The 16,873-nt window shown below is 37.2% G+C and overlaps 1 protein-coding gene across 1 annotated transcript in view; it reads left to right on the top strand.

The window, feature by feature from the left end:
- Positions 1–16,873, top strand: part of C5H10orf67 (chromosome 5 C10orf67 homolog) — a 109,964-nt gene that overhangs the window by 69,041 nt on the left and 24,050 nt on the right. The window contains exons 12-14 of the mRNA XM_033100524.1: positions 6,306–6,385; positions 6,460–6,525; positions 14,903–14,990. Of these exons, the coding sequence (XP_032956415.1) occupies positions 6,306–6,385; positions 6,460–6,525; positions 14,903–14,990 (234 nt within the window). The remainder of the gene's footprint in view (positions 1–6,305; positions 6,386–6,459; positions 6,526–14,902; positions 14,991–16,873) is intronic.

Genomic DNA, 16,873 nt, shown 5'->3' with positions numbered 1-16,873 from the left:
AGATCATCTTTCCTCATAATGCGTTAGAAAGCTTGTTTTGATAATAATATAGTTGACGATTTGAAGGAGAAAGAGGTAAGGAGGCATTAAGCCCAGAAAGAATGAGCAAAGTTTCAGAAGAGGTATATTTGTGAAAATTAGGAGAAATGAAAGAATGTAATAATTCCTTCAATGACAAGAAAAAAGAGAAAGAAGACAATAAGGAATGTGGTTGCTCTTATGGCAGTTAATAAACATAACTGCACTTTTGCTATTACAAACCTTGGCTGTTGATTCCTAATTTAGATTATATTTATTAAATGTTGGTTTTTTTAACATCTTTTAAGTGCTTAAAAATGGGAAGCAAATTTAAGCATTATAACTTCTGTTATAAATGAACTTTATTTCTTAATTTTATGAATTTTGAGTTATAAATGTATATACAAACTCAAAAGAAAATGTGAAATATAAGAAATTATTTCTAATCACAATTTTTTATTATCCGATAATTATTTAATTTACATTTTCCTACTTAGGAAGTTATCTAATTTTATCTTAATATTACCATTCATTTTCACCTCTATCTATTGTTTAGCAGTCCAATATTTGCACCTGTCAATGAAGTAGCCACATAAAGACCAGCATGTGTATTCCAGAGAAACTGGAATGTCAGCAGCTGACAAAACAAAATGACAGTTTAATGTGGACATAGCCAGGATTCAATATAACGTGCTGTAGCAAAGTTGAAAGTTCAACTCAAACTGGAGAGCAAACACTCTAGTCTACATGTAGTGTTTTAAAAAACAAAACAAAACAAAAAAACCCCACTATCTTCGTCATTGTAAGAGTATTGTCTTTTGGAGAAATTGAATAATTATTTGCTTTACAGAAGATATGCTTTAGCACAGTCTTATCTCTAGTTATTACAGAGTCAATCACCATAGAAGAGTCAGGAAAAGGGAGACTTGAAAATTAGAATTAATTTTTTTACTGTATGTGAATTTAAACAGTCTTTTATATAAATTTTCAATTACTGGTATGACTTTGGAGATAGTGACATAAATATAAATGTCTATCTATATGGAAACTTATTTTGTTTTACCAATTTGGTTTTCTAACTTTCTATGGATTAACTTTTTTAATTCGGGCTACTTTTTTCCAGTTAGCATACTGGCAAGTGCCCTCCAAAGCTTGGGGCCCTTACTTCAATGATGTCCTTGGTCCATTGTTAACCAAATAGCTCTGAACTCACTCTGTATTCCTTGTGTCCTGGGCAGAGAGGCAGTTCCGAGGAGCTTGTGCCCTTTGTTTGAGAACAAATGGGTGGAAGGATCCTAAAAAGTGCATGCCTGCAGTCACCTTGGTGACCCCCACTGTTTTGAAGCCACAGAAGGCTAATGATAACAACAACTTTTCATTGTTTTTGTTAAATTGGTGGTGTTGTGCCTAGGCTTTCTTTTTAGCTAGCTTCCTGTCACGTGAGCCTTGGGAAGACCAAGTGTGGGGACAGAGTCCCAGAGAGCAGTTTCTAGGCTCTCTGTCTCACGTGGAAAGGTGCTGGCTCGGGTGTAGATGGCCATCAGCTGTAACTAGTTGGCCATCAGCTGTAACCAGTTACCCACTGGCCACTGATATAACTGCTGTGGCTGAGCTAGCAAGCGTGGATTGCAGTTAGCAAGGGGTTGGTTTATTGACAGAGAAGTGGATGGCAGGCTGCGGATCGTGTGGCTCCTGCTTCCTGTGTCTCCAACCCAGCCGCCAGCGAGAGTATAGTGGTATGAACCCCCTATCCATGGCTCCATGGGTGTTCCTTTTTGGCCTCACCATGTCCTGCGTTCTTGTGCAGGGAGCAGGACCCTGCATGACACTGAGTCACTATGCTGGTGGGGGTAGGTGGCAGTTTCTGCTAAGAAGTTTGAGACATTTTGTAGGCAACTGAGGAAACAATTATTTGGGTGGTTCTTGGACCACCAAAGGGCTCTCCAAGACTGCGTGGACTGATGGAATAGAAGTTATGGTTTAGAGAACTAAGTAAGAGTAATGGATTAGAGCCCACATTCAGGATTAAGTCGGTCCTGAGAACTCTCTTATCAGCCAGGGAAAAATCAGAATTACAGATCAGCCATGCCTGTGTACAAGCTTCTACCCCTATCTTATGCTTTTCTATTTCTATAAATTTTGTGAATGGCCTTATTCAAGTCTTTAGTTTCAACTAATGTACTGATGACTCTAAATTATATCTCCAGAATTGACCCCACTCTCAAATTCCAGGCCTTTGTCCCAGTTGCCTATTGTATGTCTTCCTTTGAATGTGCCATGGGTACCTCAAACTCAGTGTCTAAATCGTGTTTACCAAATTCTTCCTTATTAAAAAAACAAACAAACAAAAAAACCACAGAAAACTAGTATACAAAATTGTCCCTATTTCTATTATTTTTTCTTATCATAGTGAATGGTATCAGTCTCTATTAGGTTGCCCAAATAAGAAATTATAGGCAGTTCTCTTCTCATTCAAAAAGTGCCCTAAATTCTACCTTTCATAATTTCTCTCAAATATATCTCCTCTATTTTAGCCCGGTTTTGTTTTCTGTTGTATCTTGAGTGCTTAGAATGTCTCCTGGCACACAATAGGAATTTAGCAAATATTTAATGAGTGAAAGAACAAAGAAAGCCATTGGCCCTGAGAGAAATAGTTAATTCAGGAAAAAGACAAGACCTTAAGAGACATTTTCAAAATAAATATTTTTGGGGAAACATTCAAGAGAAACTTCTCCACTAAGCGAGGATAAGCTGCTATGAAAAAGGAAGTCTGAAGAAAAGAACAATTTCCTGTAAGTAATATATTACAAAAAAAAAAAAAAAGATGGCAATGGGCAGGCTGAGTAATAAAATTGACACAGCTGAAGAGCTAATTGATAATCTGGAAGATAAAGTGAAAGAAAGTTTCTTAGAACAGTGTAAAATGGTAAACAGAAATTATGAGAAAAATTAAACTATGGAGGATAGATTGAAGAGGTCTAATACCTTTCTAATAGAATTTTCAGAAAGCAAAACAGATAACAGTGGAAGTAAGACAGTAATAAAAGAAACAGAACAAAAATCTCCATGAGCAATGGGGGGAAAGCTCTAATATTCAGATGGAAAGGCCACCAAGTGTTAAACAGGATTAATAAGAAATGAACATCTACTGTATTTTGTCAAATCTCAGATGCCACTGGTTGTAAGAAACACCATTATTTTATGTACCACTAGCAAGGAAAAACTGCTGCCAATGAAATTATGACATACACACCAATTGTAAGACATCTCAATTTCAAAGCTGTTAAAATGCTGAGGGGATAGGGAGTATATTTCTTAGAATTGATGAAAACAATATGTACATCCTGGTAAAATTTTAGGTCTCTAAGAATTAAAAAGAAAAAAATTTTTATAATGGAACAAAAAAGGAAACATTAATTTTCTCATCGGGAACAATGGTTGCAAAGTGTTCAAAAGGAAAAAAAAATGTTTAAACCCTAATTCTTATATCCAGCTGAAGTCTCAATTGAGTATGGAAAAACATAATAAAGCTATGCAAGATGATATGGACACAATAAAAAGGAGAAACTAGTTATGACTTGGAAGTGAGGGGAGCTAGAAAAAAATGAAAAGTTGAAACATTAAGCTAGTATTTGGAAGAGACTTCTTTCAGTGACAAAGTTTAGTTAACAGGTTTACATTTTCTTCTTTATGAATAGTTACAATACTTGTTCCCATAGTAAATAATATTTACATAAACACATTGTTAGTGTTATTTATTAGATTTCCGTTTTCAGAGTCAATGTGTAGATAAAGCATGGAGGACTTAATTATAATGAGAAAACACTCCCACAGACATCAACAGAGTAAAAATAACATTCCTTATAAATGCTGGGAAGTTGGGGGAGCTAAGATGTTGGAAAAAATAAAAACATCATTTCCCATCTTTCACAGCGGGGAGTTAACAAATCAAGATATAGATGTTTACATATATTGAAATCATAATAAAGGCAACCATGATAAAAGCTAAACATTTGCAAATAAAATATTGGGCATGTGAGGGGGAGAGAGAAAAGGTGGAAAGTAGTGTGAGTGCTCTAAAATCTTAATCTTTATGTGTGGAGAGCCCAAATCAATAAAGGCTATTATTTATTTATAATGATAACAAGGAGAACAAATAAAAAACAAAATCACACACAAAAAATCCCTTAGATTCTGAAAAGTGAGTTTTATATTCATGTATACTATTTGCAGATAATTTTTAAAATATTGTGCATGTATTATCTATCATTAAAAATATAAAGTAATATGAATGAAGAAGTCAATAAGTTAGTATATAGAAATAAATAGTAATATAGGTGAAGAGCCTGGCACAGAGTAAGCACTCAATAAATTATAGTTTTTATGGCTGTTATTATAAATATTGTTATTTTTATTTGTGGTAGCTGATGTCAACTGGATTCTCTCTTGCCCTTTCCAATACAAGTAAACTTGGCTCAAACCCACATTTTGTGCTTTGTGGCAGCCTGGAGCCTGTCCCATGGTTTCTGCTGATGTCCATGACATCTTCTGGTGGTTGACACTGTGTCTAGGCTCCTTTTTCTACTGAACTAAATCAGTTTCTGAGTCTCATTGTGCTCTATTTCCCATCCCAGTTCACATTTTCTTTTGTCAGATACTGAATTCAATCCAGTTCTGCATTTCTAAAAACACCCACTCACACGACACCTTTGCATTTGTAAGTTTGAGGAGGTTGAAGAAGGTTAAGTGACAGGGACAGTATACATCATCAAGATGCCATTTCAAATTGAATATTGGACATCACTCCCGGCCACTGGTCAGCTACGACTTTATCTCACACTGGCACCTCCAGCCTTGTTGTCTTGACTGGCCATTCTCTCCTTCTGCATCTCTCTTCTCAGCCCTCACTTATGATTGCTTGGGGAAGCTCAAGGTCCATTTCATTTTATTCTGCAGAATTCTCTGACTCATACTCCCAGACCTAGCTTCAGACCTCCTTGGCAGAGCCCACCCCACGAAGATGGGCAACAAATCAAGGGCCTTTTGGGTCATAGAACGCACTAGAGAGCATAGTGGTGGTAAGAAGGAGCACCTTTTATGTCTATTGTGTAGGAATATAGCAATAGCTAACCAAGCAGCTTTTACACTCAGTTTATTTCCTCAGTGCCATCTGCTCTCCTCATCATCAGAGAGGCATAGTAGTGAAAATTTACCTTGACTATCATTGAAAATAAAAGTATTTTTGAAGCTTGTAGCTTCACAGGATAGAAACAGCCCACTTCATTTTAAAACAGTATGATGGTAAAATTTGACCAGTATATAACTACAGAGTAATGTATTTTAAAAAGTAGTAGGAAAGTTGCCCTGTAATTTTTCAGTTGCAAATGCAATATATAAACATTGAGTCTCGTAAATTAGATAAGGCAGAGAAGATCTCTGTGGGACGATGGTTGGCATATTTTAAGTCTTAGTGGTCTTTTTCTAAACGGCAGAAAAAACACATCTTTATGCATTAATTTGAAATGTTGTACTTCTCTTGGTTTATTTTCTTGGCAGGTTAGGCCTGTAATGCGTGATGAAGAGGTGAAAATGCCAGAGGCTAAGGTATAAGAATGACTAATATGACCATTATTATTAACCTAATTATTGTTTATATTGATGCTGGCTCTTCTTAGAAAGTAACAATGACTTGGAAAGCTACACTGAGAGTTAGTCTTATGAAGAGAGAGGACCTGATTGCCTCAAAAGTATGATTCTACATGAAATGCCTACAGTTCCACTGTTAGAGATTCATTCTGTTTGCTAAAAAAATCCCCTCCCCCCCTTTAAAATATAAACAACACTGAGAAATAACATAAAGCTCTAATGTGAGTTGCTCAGATCCTTTCCTGAGAACAGTTTTGATAGAAAGAGGAAATAGACTAACTGGGGGCAGCTGCTCCCAATGATGAAGAGCTGGAGAGGTCACAATAAGAGAGGGAAACAAGGTTTAGAAAAAGGGATACCCGGTAGGGGGAGGGATGATGAAGATAAATTTGGTTGCTTTGTAATATTGTCTAGAGCTGGCTGCTTTTAAGTGAATCATTTACAGGAAATGGAGACGTGGGATCTTAAATTCTTCCAATTTATGGGAACTTACCAGTAAATGTAACTCATTGTTCCTTCAAATTATTTTTGATAGTAGTTAGAATGTGCATGCCATGTATTTGAAATAGCCTTTCAGATTTAAGAAGAAACAGGGTGTACTGTTCATGTAATTAACTTTGTGATTTATTTTCTATTGAAAGATTGAAGACATACGTGTTTTGGAGCAGCAAATAGAAACATTAAAGATTAAGTTAGAGAATGAGAAAAAGAAAAGAGAAAGGTACTAGAAATGATGATTTATAACTGTTCATTCGTAGCTCATTCAATATTTAACCATCTATAAATTTATTGCAGGTCTAGGAAGGAATCAGAATGGATAAGCAAAAACTGGGAGAGGAAATTCCTTATTCTCAAGAACAGGTATAGTGTGGTGATATATACAAATTCTATTTATAAAATGTGACTAATCTTTTAAGGAAATGGGGAGGAATTTTTCTGTATATATTAATTAATGTAAAATACCCTTATACACTTTTAACAAGAAATGCAAAATAATTGGCCTAAAATAGAAAAGTAGTCAAAGTCACTTCAAACAAAAAATAATGAAAAACTGTTTCATTCCCAATCTCAGTGTTTCAACTTTAAAGGATCAACAGGACAGAGAGTCTCTCTTGATACCTGGTTATACCTGGTTTAATCACTTATATAGTCATCTTCTTCCGTAGGGCTTCCTCCATATCGGGCAATTTTCCTGCTCATTTTCACATAATGGAATTTAACTGCTCTATATCTTCTTTGTAAAACTGCTTTATATACTAGATCCTCTTTCCTTTTCCAGACAAAACAACACCAACTCCTTAATTCTTAGATTTATTTTTCATTTACATAATAATGTTAATTTCTCTTCCCTATGTCACCCTTGTCTTTTTAAAAATGGAGAAAGTGACACCACAAAATTCTGAAAAGGCTAAAAGCAATGCCAAGTAGAGAAAATGCCTATTTTTCAGCTTGTCCTAAAATGTTAACATGAAAACTCTATATTCTATTCTCTTGGTTCCTGCCATAATTTCCCCCCAGATGTTCTTCTTTATCATGTGTTGGAAGTTTCTTTGCAAGATTTTCTCACAGTCAAGCATCAAGGCAGGATGGATTCAGTGTCTGATGTCAGAGGTCAAGCCTGAGGCTCCCACATGAATTCATGGGGTGGTAATGCCCCACATTTGCACTGCATTTCATGAGCATGCACTGTATGTGTGCACGTGTAAAATTCTACACATTGCTGTATACATTGCACTGAAAAAAATCCCAGGTGGCACATCGAGAATCCACGTAACAGAAATACCACCAGACAGTGGGTGGAGGATCTCCGCCTGGTGGTAAAATGTTCTGCTTTCCACTCTGGCTTGTATTTCACATCTGTGCTGATAACTACTCTGCTCTGACAAAATGTGCCTATCAATACTTGCCTTGACTACCTGACTCAGTTATTATAAGGCTAGCATATAGATATTGGTGAAACAAGAGACTGAGATCACAGGAAAACTTAAACACGCATTGAATTTCATTTTCCCACACATGGATTTGGGTCTATCTCTGAAACTGAGTAGAAAGTCTTTCCCTTATTTATTTCTATGGGGTTCACTTTCATCCTTAAGATTTCCCCTGTATCTGACCCTATGGGATTCATCCTGTACTCAATGACCATTTACAAGAATGTCTCAGTTTTTCTTCAATTTGATTTGCTGTTAACCAAGATGTTGACAATCGTATTAATCGTATTTATAATCGCAGACTTCATGTTGATATGTAATTATTTAGAACAGCAGGAAGTATTATTACATACTTTCTATGTGTTTTCTCACTTACTCAAGACTGACCGGAACATAATGTTGGGACGTGGTGCATTATGTCTCTGGTTTGGTTGCATCACCAGGTGTTAATTCAAGGTGATATATGCAATAACATAGGGAGTGTATAGATCCAGAATGCTGCATCATGGTGTGGTATGGAGATAAACTGTACAGTTGCAGACTTGTGTGTGTTAAAATAATAATTTCATTTCACCATAACAGATCTTAGATCAGGAGCAACAATTTTTGTTTAGTAGAAGAAAAACTTTACCTTAGCCAGTCAAAGAAACAGTCCGATCCAATTATTTCTCAGCCAGTTCAGGATTTATATTCAGTTCCAGTCCAGTTCAGAGCTTCATCTCCAAGCCCCTTTTTCGTCTCTGCCGAGTTGGCTCTATTTCCAGGAAGATTGAACTTAAGCAATGCTGAGAAGGGCAGGGGCTAGTCCTTCCTTTTAGCATGGCATACTTAACTCAGCTGCTGATGTTATCACTGTCATTTCTCTCAGCACAAATGGTGCTCAGGTGTGGCACATCGGCCCAAGAATAAATCGCTACCTGGCTGATGCAGCAATGATGCAGCCACTCTTACCTCAACCCCAGGACTGATCCAGATGTACCCATCTGATCCACGATATAAAATCAATACATAACAAATCAGTTGTGTTTCTATACACTAAAAATGAACTAGCAGAAAGAGAAATTTAAAAACAATCCCATTTACAATTGCGTCAAAAAGAATAAAATACTTAGGAATAAATGTACCAAAGAAGGTAAAGATCTGTATATTGAAAATTATAAGACATTGATGAATGAAATTGAAGAAGACACAAATGAATGGAAAGATACTCTGTGTTCATGGATTGAAAAAATTAATATTGTTAAAATGTCCATTCTATCCAAAGCCAGGTATAGTTTCAATGCAATCCCTATCAAAATTCCAAAGGAAGTTTTCAAAGAAATAGAAGAAAATAATCCTAAAATTTGTATAAAATCACTAAAGACTGCAAATAGCCAAAGCAATCTTGAGAAAGAACAAAGCTGGAGGCATCATGCTTCCTGATTTCCAACTGTAGTACAAAGATATAGTAATCAAAACAATGTGGTATTGGCATAAAAACAGATACACAGATCAGTAGAATGGAAGAGAAAACCCAGATATAAACGTATATATGGTCAATTAATTTATGACAAAGGAGCCAAGAATACTCCATGGGGAAAGGCAAGTCTCCTCAACAAATGGAGTTGGGAAAACTGGACAGCCACACACAAAAGAATGAAACTGGAACCCTATCTTCACACCATACACAAAAGTCAACTCAAAATGGATTAGGTCTTAAATTTAAGACCTGAAACTATAAAGTTTCTAGAACAGAACACAGGAATAAACTTCTGGACATCAGTCTTTGCAATGATTTTTTGGATTTGAAAATAAAAGCAAAAAATAATAATAATAAAAAAATAAAAGCAAAGGCAACAAAAACAAAAAAGAACAAATGGGACTCCATTAAATTAAAAGCAGCATAGCAAAGGAAACCATCATCAAAATTAAATGGCAACCTACAGAATGGGAGAAAAAATTTGGAAATCGTATGTCCAATAAGGGGTTAATATCCAAAATATATAAAGAACTCACAGAACTCAATAGCAAAAAACAAAACAAAACAAAACAAATGGGCAAAAAACCCCGAACAATCCAATTAAAAAATGGGCAGAGGAACTGAATAGGCATTTTTTTCCAAAGACATATAGATGGCAAACAAGTACACAAAAAGGTGTTCCACATCACTAATCATCAAGAAAATGCAAATCAGAACCACAATGAGATATTACATCACACCTGTTAGAATTGCTGTCATCAAAAAGACAAGAGATAATAGGTGTTGGCAAGTACATGGAGAGAAGGGAACACTTGTGGACTGTTGGTGGGAATATAAACTCATTCAGCCACTGTGGAAAACTGTGTGGAAGTTCTTAAAAAAAAAAAAAAATAGAACTACCACTTCTTGGTATATATCCAAAGAATATGAAAATAGGATATTGAAGATAAATCTGCCCTCCCATATTCATTGCAGCATTATTCAATATATAACATTTTTTTACAAAAGTTAGAATAATCTTGTACATATTAGTCTGCAACGTGCCCTTCTTAACACTCTATTTTGGAAAGCTTTCTCCACTGAAATATACCTCACTCATTTTATTTTATTTTAATTATTTTTTTCAGTTACAGCTGACATTCATGATTTTATATTAGTTTCAGGTGTATAGCATAGTGGTTAGAAATTTACATAATTTATGCAGTGATCTCCCCAATTAGTTTAGTACATCCCTGGCACTATACCTAGTTGTTGCAACATTATTGACTATATTCCCTAGGCTGTACTTTACATCCCCGTGACTATTTTCTAACTACCAATTTGTATTTCTTAATCCCTTCACGTTTCCATTATTGTATTCTTTATTTCTGACTGACTCTTTTTTAATGATTCCTATCTCCATTTTTATATTTCCTATCTCCCTGCCAAAGCCCTCCCTGAGATTACTAAGCATCCCCATAACTAGTGTCTGGAACTCTGTGTCTGGTAGAGTGTCTCCATTCTCTTCAGTTCTTTCTCTGGAGCTTCGTTCCGCTCCTCCACCTGGGACACATTTCTCTGTCTCCCCATCCTGGCTGCCTCCCTGTGTTTGTTTCTGTGTATTATATTAGGTAGGGCTGCTATGTCTCCCGGTCTTATTATAGTGGCATTATGTAGCAGTTGTCTTGTGGGGACCAGTGATGCAGTCTTCCTGGTCATCAGAGCCAGGTGCTCCAGGTGCGTCCCTTGTGTGGGTTGTGTGTGCCATCCTGTTGTAGTTGAGCCTTGGTTGTTGTTTGCCCATCAATGGGAGGGATTGACCCTCAAGCTGATTGGTTGTGAAGACTGGCTGTGACGACAGTAGAGGAGCTGTTGTGCAGGTGCTGATCCTACAGAGCAGGGTTTGCTTTAGTGGGGTTCTCTGCCTGCTCAGTCTGCTCTTTGGCTGTGTCATCCTTGGAGGTGACAGGTTGGTGCTCTGACTTGGTCAAATCTGGCCACCAGGTATGCCAGCCCTGGGGCCTCCTGGGAGGGACCCCCACTTCAAAACAAGTTCAGCCACAGCCTATGCCCAGCGGGGGGCCACCTGGCATGAGCCACAAAGCAATCCTCAGTTGGCTGCCACCTGCGCTGGGCTTGGAGGTGCCCCACACAAAGATGCAAATCTGTCAACCAAGGCCAGCTGCCACTAGCACTGAGCCTGGGGCATTTTAGCCAGAGGCACAGGACATGCCAAAGCCAGATGCTGCCAACTTGGGTTTTGTAAACTTTCAAGAAATTCCAGGATAGTTTGAAACATGAGCCAAGACAAGCCATCTATATGGAAAAGTCACTGGAAGCTGCCTGAGTGTGCCCGAAACTTGGGTGGTACAGGGTCTCAGGAAATCAGGGCAAATGAATTGTGTTAGCCAGGTTGATGGAGTCTCAGAGATGGCGGCCACTTGCATCTGCACTTTGGGAGGCAGTGGGATCAATAAAGAAACAATGGCTTTTGCCAGCTTCTCAGTCTGGGAGAAAGCTGCATCTCCAGCTCGCACCCTGGAACCAGATAATTCAGTTCTTCCCCATATGTCCCTGGAGCCTTTCGAGCTGCTGCCCCAGTGCTAGATCTCAGAGCAAGTGAGTCTGTCAGTGAGCAAGTTTGTGTACGGGCGTTTTGAGAGGAGCGCCTGGGAATGCACCCATCCTCTGTCTCACTCAGCCACAATCTCTACTGATTTTCACAGCCAGAAGCCATGGGGATTTCTCTCCCTGGCACTGAAACCCTGGGCTGTGGAGCCTGTTGTGGGGCTGTGACCCCCCCGACACACGCACACACACACACACTCCTTCCAGGGGGACCGCTGCAGCCAAGATATCCCTCCTGACCTTTCAAGGCCACACGAGAGTATGGGACCAGCCTGCCCTACATGTCCTCCCCTCCCACCAGTCTCAAGGTGGCCTACTGTACATGTCCCCAGCTGTAGGGCTTCAGCTCAGCCAGACTTCCGGCGAGTCTCGGCAACGATTATTCTGTAGTTCAGTTGCAATGTTGACATGGTCGTGAGAGGAGGCAAGCACAGCATCCACCCACTCCACCATCCTGACTGTATTCTATACCACCTCTTCTTTATGTTGTCTATTGATGGGCACTAAGGTTTCTTTTATATCTTGGCTACTGTAAATAATGCTGCAATAAACATAGGAGTGCATATACCTCTTCAAATTAGTGTTTTGGATTTCTTTGGATAAATATCCAGAAGTGGAATTGCTGGATCATAAGGTAGTTCTCTATTTTTAATTTTTTGAAGAACCTCCATACCATTTTCCATAGTGGCTGCACCAATTTCCAATCACACCAACAGTGCATGAGGGTTCCCTTTTCTCAGCATCCTCACCAATACTTGTTTTTTGTTGATTTATTGATGATGGCCATTCTGACAGGTGTGAGGCGATGTCTCCTTGTGGTTTTTATTTGCATTTCTCTGATGATTAGTAATGTTGAGCATCTTTTCATATGTCTATTGGCCATCTGTATGTCCTCTTTGGAGAAATGTCCATTCAGGTTCCTTTACCCACTTGTTAATTGGATTGTTTGTTTATTTGGTGTTGAGTTCTATGAGTTTTTGTATAAATTTTAGATATTACCCCCTTATCAGATGTATCATTGGCAAATATCTTCTTCCATTCAATAGGACATCTTTTCATTTTGTTCATGGTTTCCTTTGCTGTGCAAACACTTTTTAGTTTGCTGTAGTTCCATTTGTTTATTTTTTCTTTCGTTTCCCTTTCCCAAGGAGACATATCAAAAAATATACAGAGGGCGCCAAAAAATGTATACATATATATTTTTTAATTGTATTGGGTAACAGTGTGTTTTTTCCAGGACCCATCAGCTCCAAGTCAAGTCGTTGTCCTCCAATCTAGTTGTGGAGGGCACAGCTCAGCTCCAAGTCCAGTGCCATTTTCAATCTTTAGTTGCAGGGGGCGTAGCCCACCATCCATGTGGAAATTGAACCAGCAACCTTGTTGTTAAAAGCACGCACTCTAACCAACTGAACTTACTGGCCACCCCATTTATACACATTTTAAGAAAGGAAGAAACTATTAAAATTGTAATACTCAATATATACCAATAACAAAAGATGAATACAAGTCACGTTTGACTTCTGCAATTACAAGAGGTGCTCAAAGTGGTTACCATCAGCATCTACGCACTTCTGATTATGGTGAACTACTGCTTGAGCAACGTTCACCAAAGTGTCTATTTGTATACATTTTTTTGGCACCCCCAGTGTATTATTAAGAGCAATGTCAGAGAGTTTACTGCCTATGTTTTTTTCTAGGATTTTTATGGTTTTGGGTCTTATACTTTAAGTCTTTAATTCATTTTGAGTTTATTCTTGTATATGGTGTAAAAAGGTGATCTAGTTTCATGGGGGTTTTTTTTGCATGTATCTGTCCAGTTTTCCCAACACCATTTATTGAATAGATTGTCTTGCCTCCTTTGTCAAAGATTAAATGACCATATAGGTGTGGTTTTATTTCTGGGCTCTCTATTCTGTTCCATTGACCTATTTGTCTGTTTTTATACCAGTACTGCGCTGTTTTGATTACTGTAGCCTTGTATTATAGTTTGATATCAGGTAGCATGATACTCCAACTTCATTCTTTCTGAAGATTGCTATGGCTATTTGGCGTCTTTTATGGTTCCACATAAATTTTTAGGATTATTTGGTCTAGTTCTGTGAAAAATGCCATTGGTATTTTGATAGAGACTGCATTGAATCTATAGATTGCTTTGTATAGTATGGACATATTAACGATGCTAATTCTTCCCATCCTTTAACACATAATATGTTTCCATTTTATTTGTATCTTCTTCAAAGGCCATATATGACAAACCCATAGCTAAGATCATACTCAACGAGAAAAAAGTTAGAAACATTCTCCTTAAGATCACAATAAGACAGGGATGCCCACTTTCACCACTTTTATTCAACATCGTATTGGAACTCCTAACCACAGCAATCAGACAAGAAGAATATTTAAAAGACATCCAAACTGGAAAGGAAGAAATAACAGTGTCATTATTTGCAGATGACATGATACTATCTATAAGGAACCTCAAAGATTCCACCAAAAAACTATTAGAACTGATAAATAAATTCAGTATATTATCAGGATACAAAATTAATATTCAGAAATAGGTTGAACTTTTATACACCAATAATGAACTATCTGATAAGAAAGAAAAATTTACTATGATTTTTTGTGTTGTTGTTCCTTTCTCTCTGCTAGCAAAAGTTGTCCACCATACCCTTAAGTTTCTCTGCAGAACATGCTTTCCTGATAGTGAAGCTCCTGATTTTCGCACCATTTGCAATCTAGATAGGCTGAGAATTTCCAAAATTTTTGGTATACGTGTTGTGCTTTAATACATTGTCATTATTTTTGATGCTTAATTTCTCCAATTTTAAGGCAACTGGGGTCCTTTAAACTTGACTACTGTGTTCTTTTGACATAATCTTTGATGACTCCCTTAAAAATAAAATGTCCCAGGCTCATCTTGTACATTTATTGCCTTAGTTCTAGAAATAGCCATTTCTGAAAGATGCCCTGGTTCATTTTAGGGAGAAATGTTTTTAAAACCACAGTCTTGGTGCTAATTGCCACTGCATAGACACTGCTTCTGTGCCTTTCAGGGCTGGAAAACATGTGGTTTTAAAAATGAAAGAAGTAATACGTACACATTCATATTTTAAAATTTTTCCTTGTCTTTTCTCTTACACTGAAAAAAAATTCTAGTTCCTAACATATGAACTTAATGCTGATTTGCTTTATCCTATGATTTTCATACATTTTACTTTCACGATTGCTTTTATTTCAGCTTTCATGTCCTTAAGAATGAGATGTTTATGAGGCACACATTGTATCGTCAGTTTGCAGTGCTTGCTGACACATCTTTCAATTATAATGTAAGTATCTATAATGTTTAAATGCTATCTGTCTTTTTGGTATCTGCACGTCTTTCTTAGTTAACATTTATTGAACCCCTGCCACTACGGGCTCTGGAGATAGTACATAGCAGTCACTCTGCGGGATACTGAGGGCGTAAGACAGAGTGCCTGAACCCAAACAGCTCAATCTGGTGTGAGATATGGATGTATAAACAAACTGTTACAATGCAATGTGGTTGAGCTATAATAAAGGCAAGTGAAATTTTCAGAGGAGGGGTGACTCATTCGAGCTGGGAAGTAACTGTCAGGCTGACCGTTTGTGAGCATGGATGAAATGTTGGGAAACGTCGAAATTCAAGACCCAAGTAGCCAGTCACTTCCAAAGGGAAAAAGGAGATTACAGAATCTGTTTCTAATACCATGTCATTTATTTTCATATTAGAAGTCACCTGTAGATAAAGTCCAATTCTAAAATAGACTATTTTTTAACCTGTTAACTTAATGTTTCCATTTGGAGTTATAATTGTAAAAGTAAAAGATGCCCAGTTTAGAAATATATCCAATACATTTCAAATAATAACTAAATTAACATACTACAGATGCCATTGAGCATCTGCTTCGATGCTAAGTGTTCTGGGGACAAGTCAAATTTGTGGGAAAGGACGCAAGAAGTATAAAATATAATCTCTTGCTTTGAGAGCTTTACAATCTAAAATCACTTTCTTTTAAAATTTACAACATATATTTTTCACTTAAAGACTATTTTCTAAACTTATCTAGCTGCAAGAGATCAAAGAACTTAGAGACATTGGTAAGATAACATTAAGTAAATTCTAGTTTTACACTAAATTTAGATAGTAATCTGAACCTTGCTAAGGATTTTAATGAATAACTCTCTTGAAATGTTCCCAAATTGGTCTAAATAGATAGAAATATATATAGTCTCTTTCTTCCCCTTCCGGTTTTCCTTTTCTCACCTGAAATTTACAATTTCAAGTGGAGTACTCCTAATTTTAGGTATTTAATCATCTGGACAAATAAAATAGTTGAGGACCCATGAGAATGCTGTGCCACTTAAAATCAGGCTTGTTTTAGGATTATCTGGCAAACTTTTCTGATCAAATTTGAATTGTCTGGGCTCCATAAAACAGACTTCTAAAATCTCAAAATGATACCTGTCCACGCAGGTATCCAGCCTTTTTCTTGAGAAAAATCTTGGCCCTGCCCTCAGATGATCATGCAATCTATCTTCCTAAAGAGCTGGGTGGTTCTCCATCTAGATTAGAATACATCTGTGTGCCACGGCTTATCTGGGGGGTTCCAGGCTCTGAATCCTTATCTCTCGACCCATACAGTATATAGGCACTCAAGAAACTAATCAGAGTGGATAGTATATGTATTGAAGAAAAATAGACAGGGGAGAGAGGGAAAGAAAGAGTGATGAATAAGTGAATGAGTTTGGAGTACCCTAACATTTTCCCTTAGTTCCCTACACTCTAGTCACTCATCCACTCCACAAATGTTTATTGAGCACAAATATGTAGCAAGCACCATGCTGTCTTGCAAATAAGACAGTGCACATAGCAAAGATGGCTCCTTCCATTATAGACTAAAAATTCCATGAGATCACGGACTGGTCTGTCTTACAAACTGTTTTACTCCCAGAGGTTAGAATAGTGCCTGAGCTGCAGTATAGAAAGATAGATATTAATAAGGAAAAACTTTACATATTTGAATACATGCTATGAAAAAAAAGGTTTCTTATTATTGAGGTATATTTTACATACCGTGAACTGCACAAATATTAAGTATATCATTTGAAGAGTTTTGACCTGTGTGGTCATCACATAATGAAAGGGTAGAACATTTCCACCATCCCTGAAATTCTCCTTTTATCCATT

Source organism: Rhinolophus ferrumequinum, assembly GCF_004115265.2.
Source record: "Rhinolophus ferrumequinum isolate MPI-CBG mRhiFer1 chromosome 5 unlocalized genomic scaffold, mRhiFer1_v1.p scaffold_110_arrow_ctg1, whole genome shotgun sequence".
Classification (NCBI taxonomy): domain Eukaryota; kingdom Metazoa; phylum Chordata; class Mammalia; order Chiroptera; family Rhinolophidae; genus Rhinolophus; species Rhinolophus ferrumequinum.
Note: the sequence above shows the minus strand (reverse complement) of the source record. Positions and strands in the feature narration are given on the sequence as shown.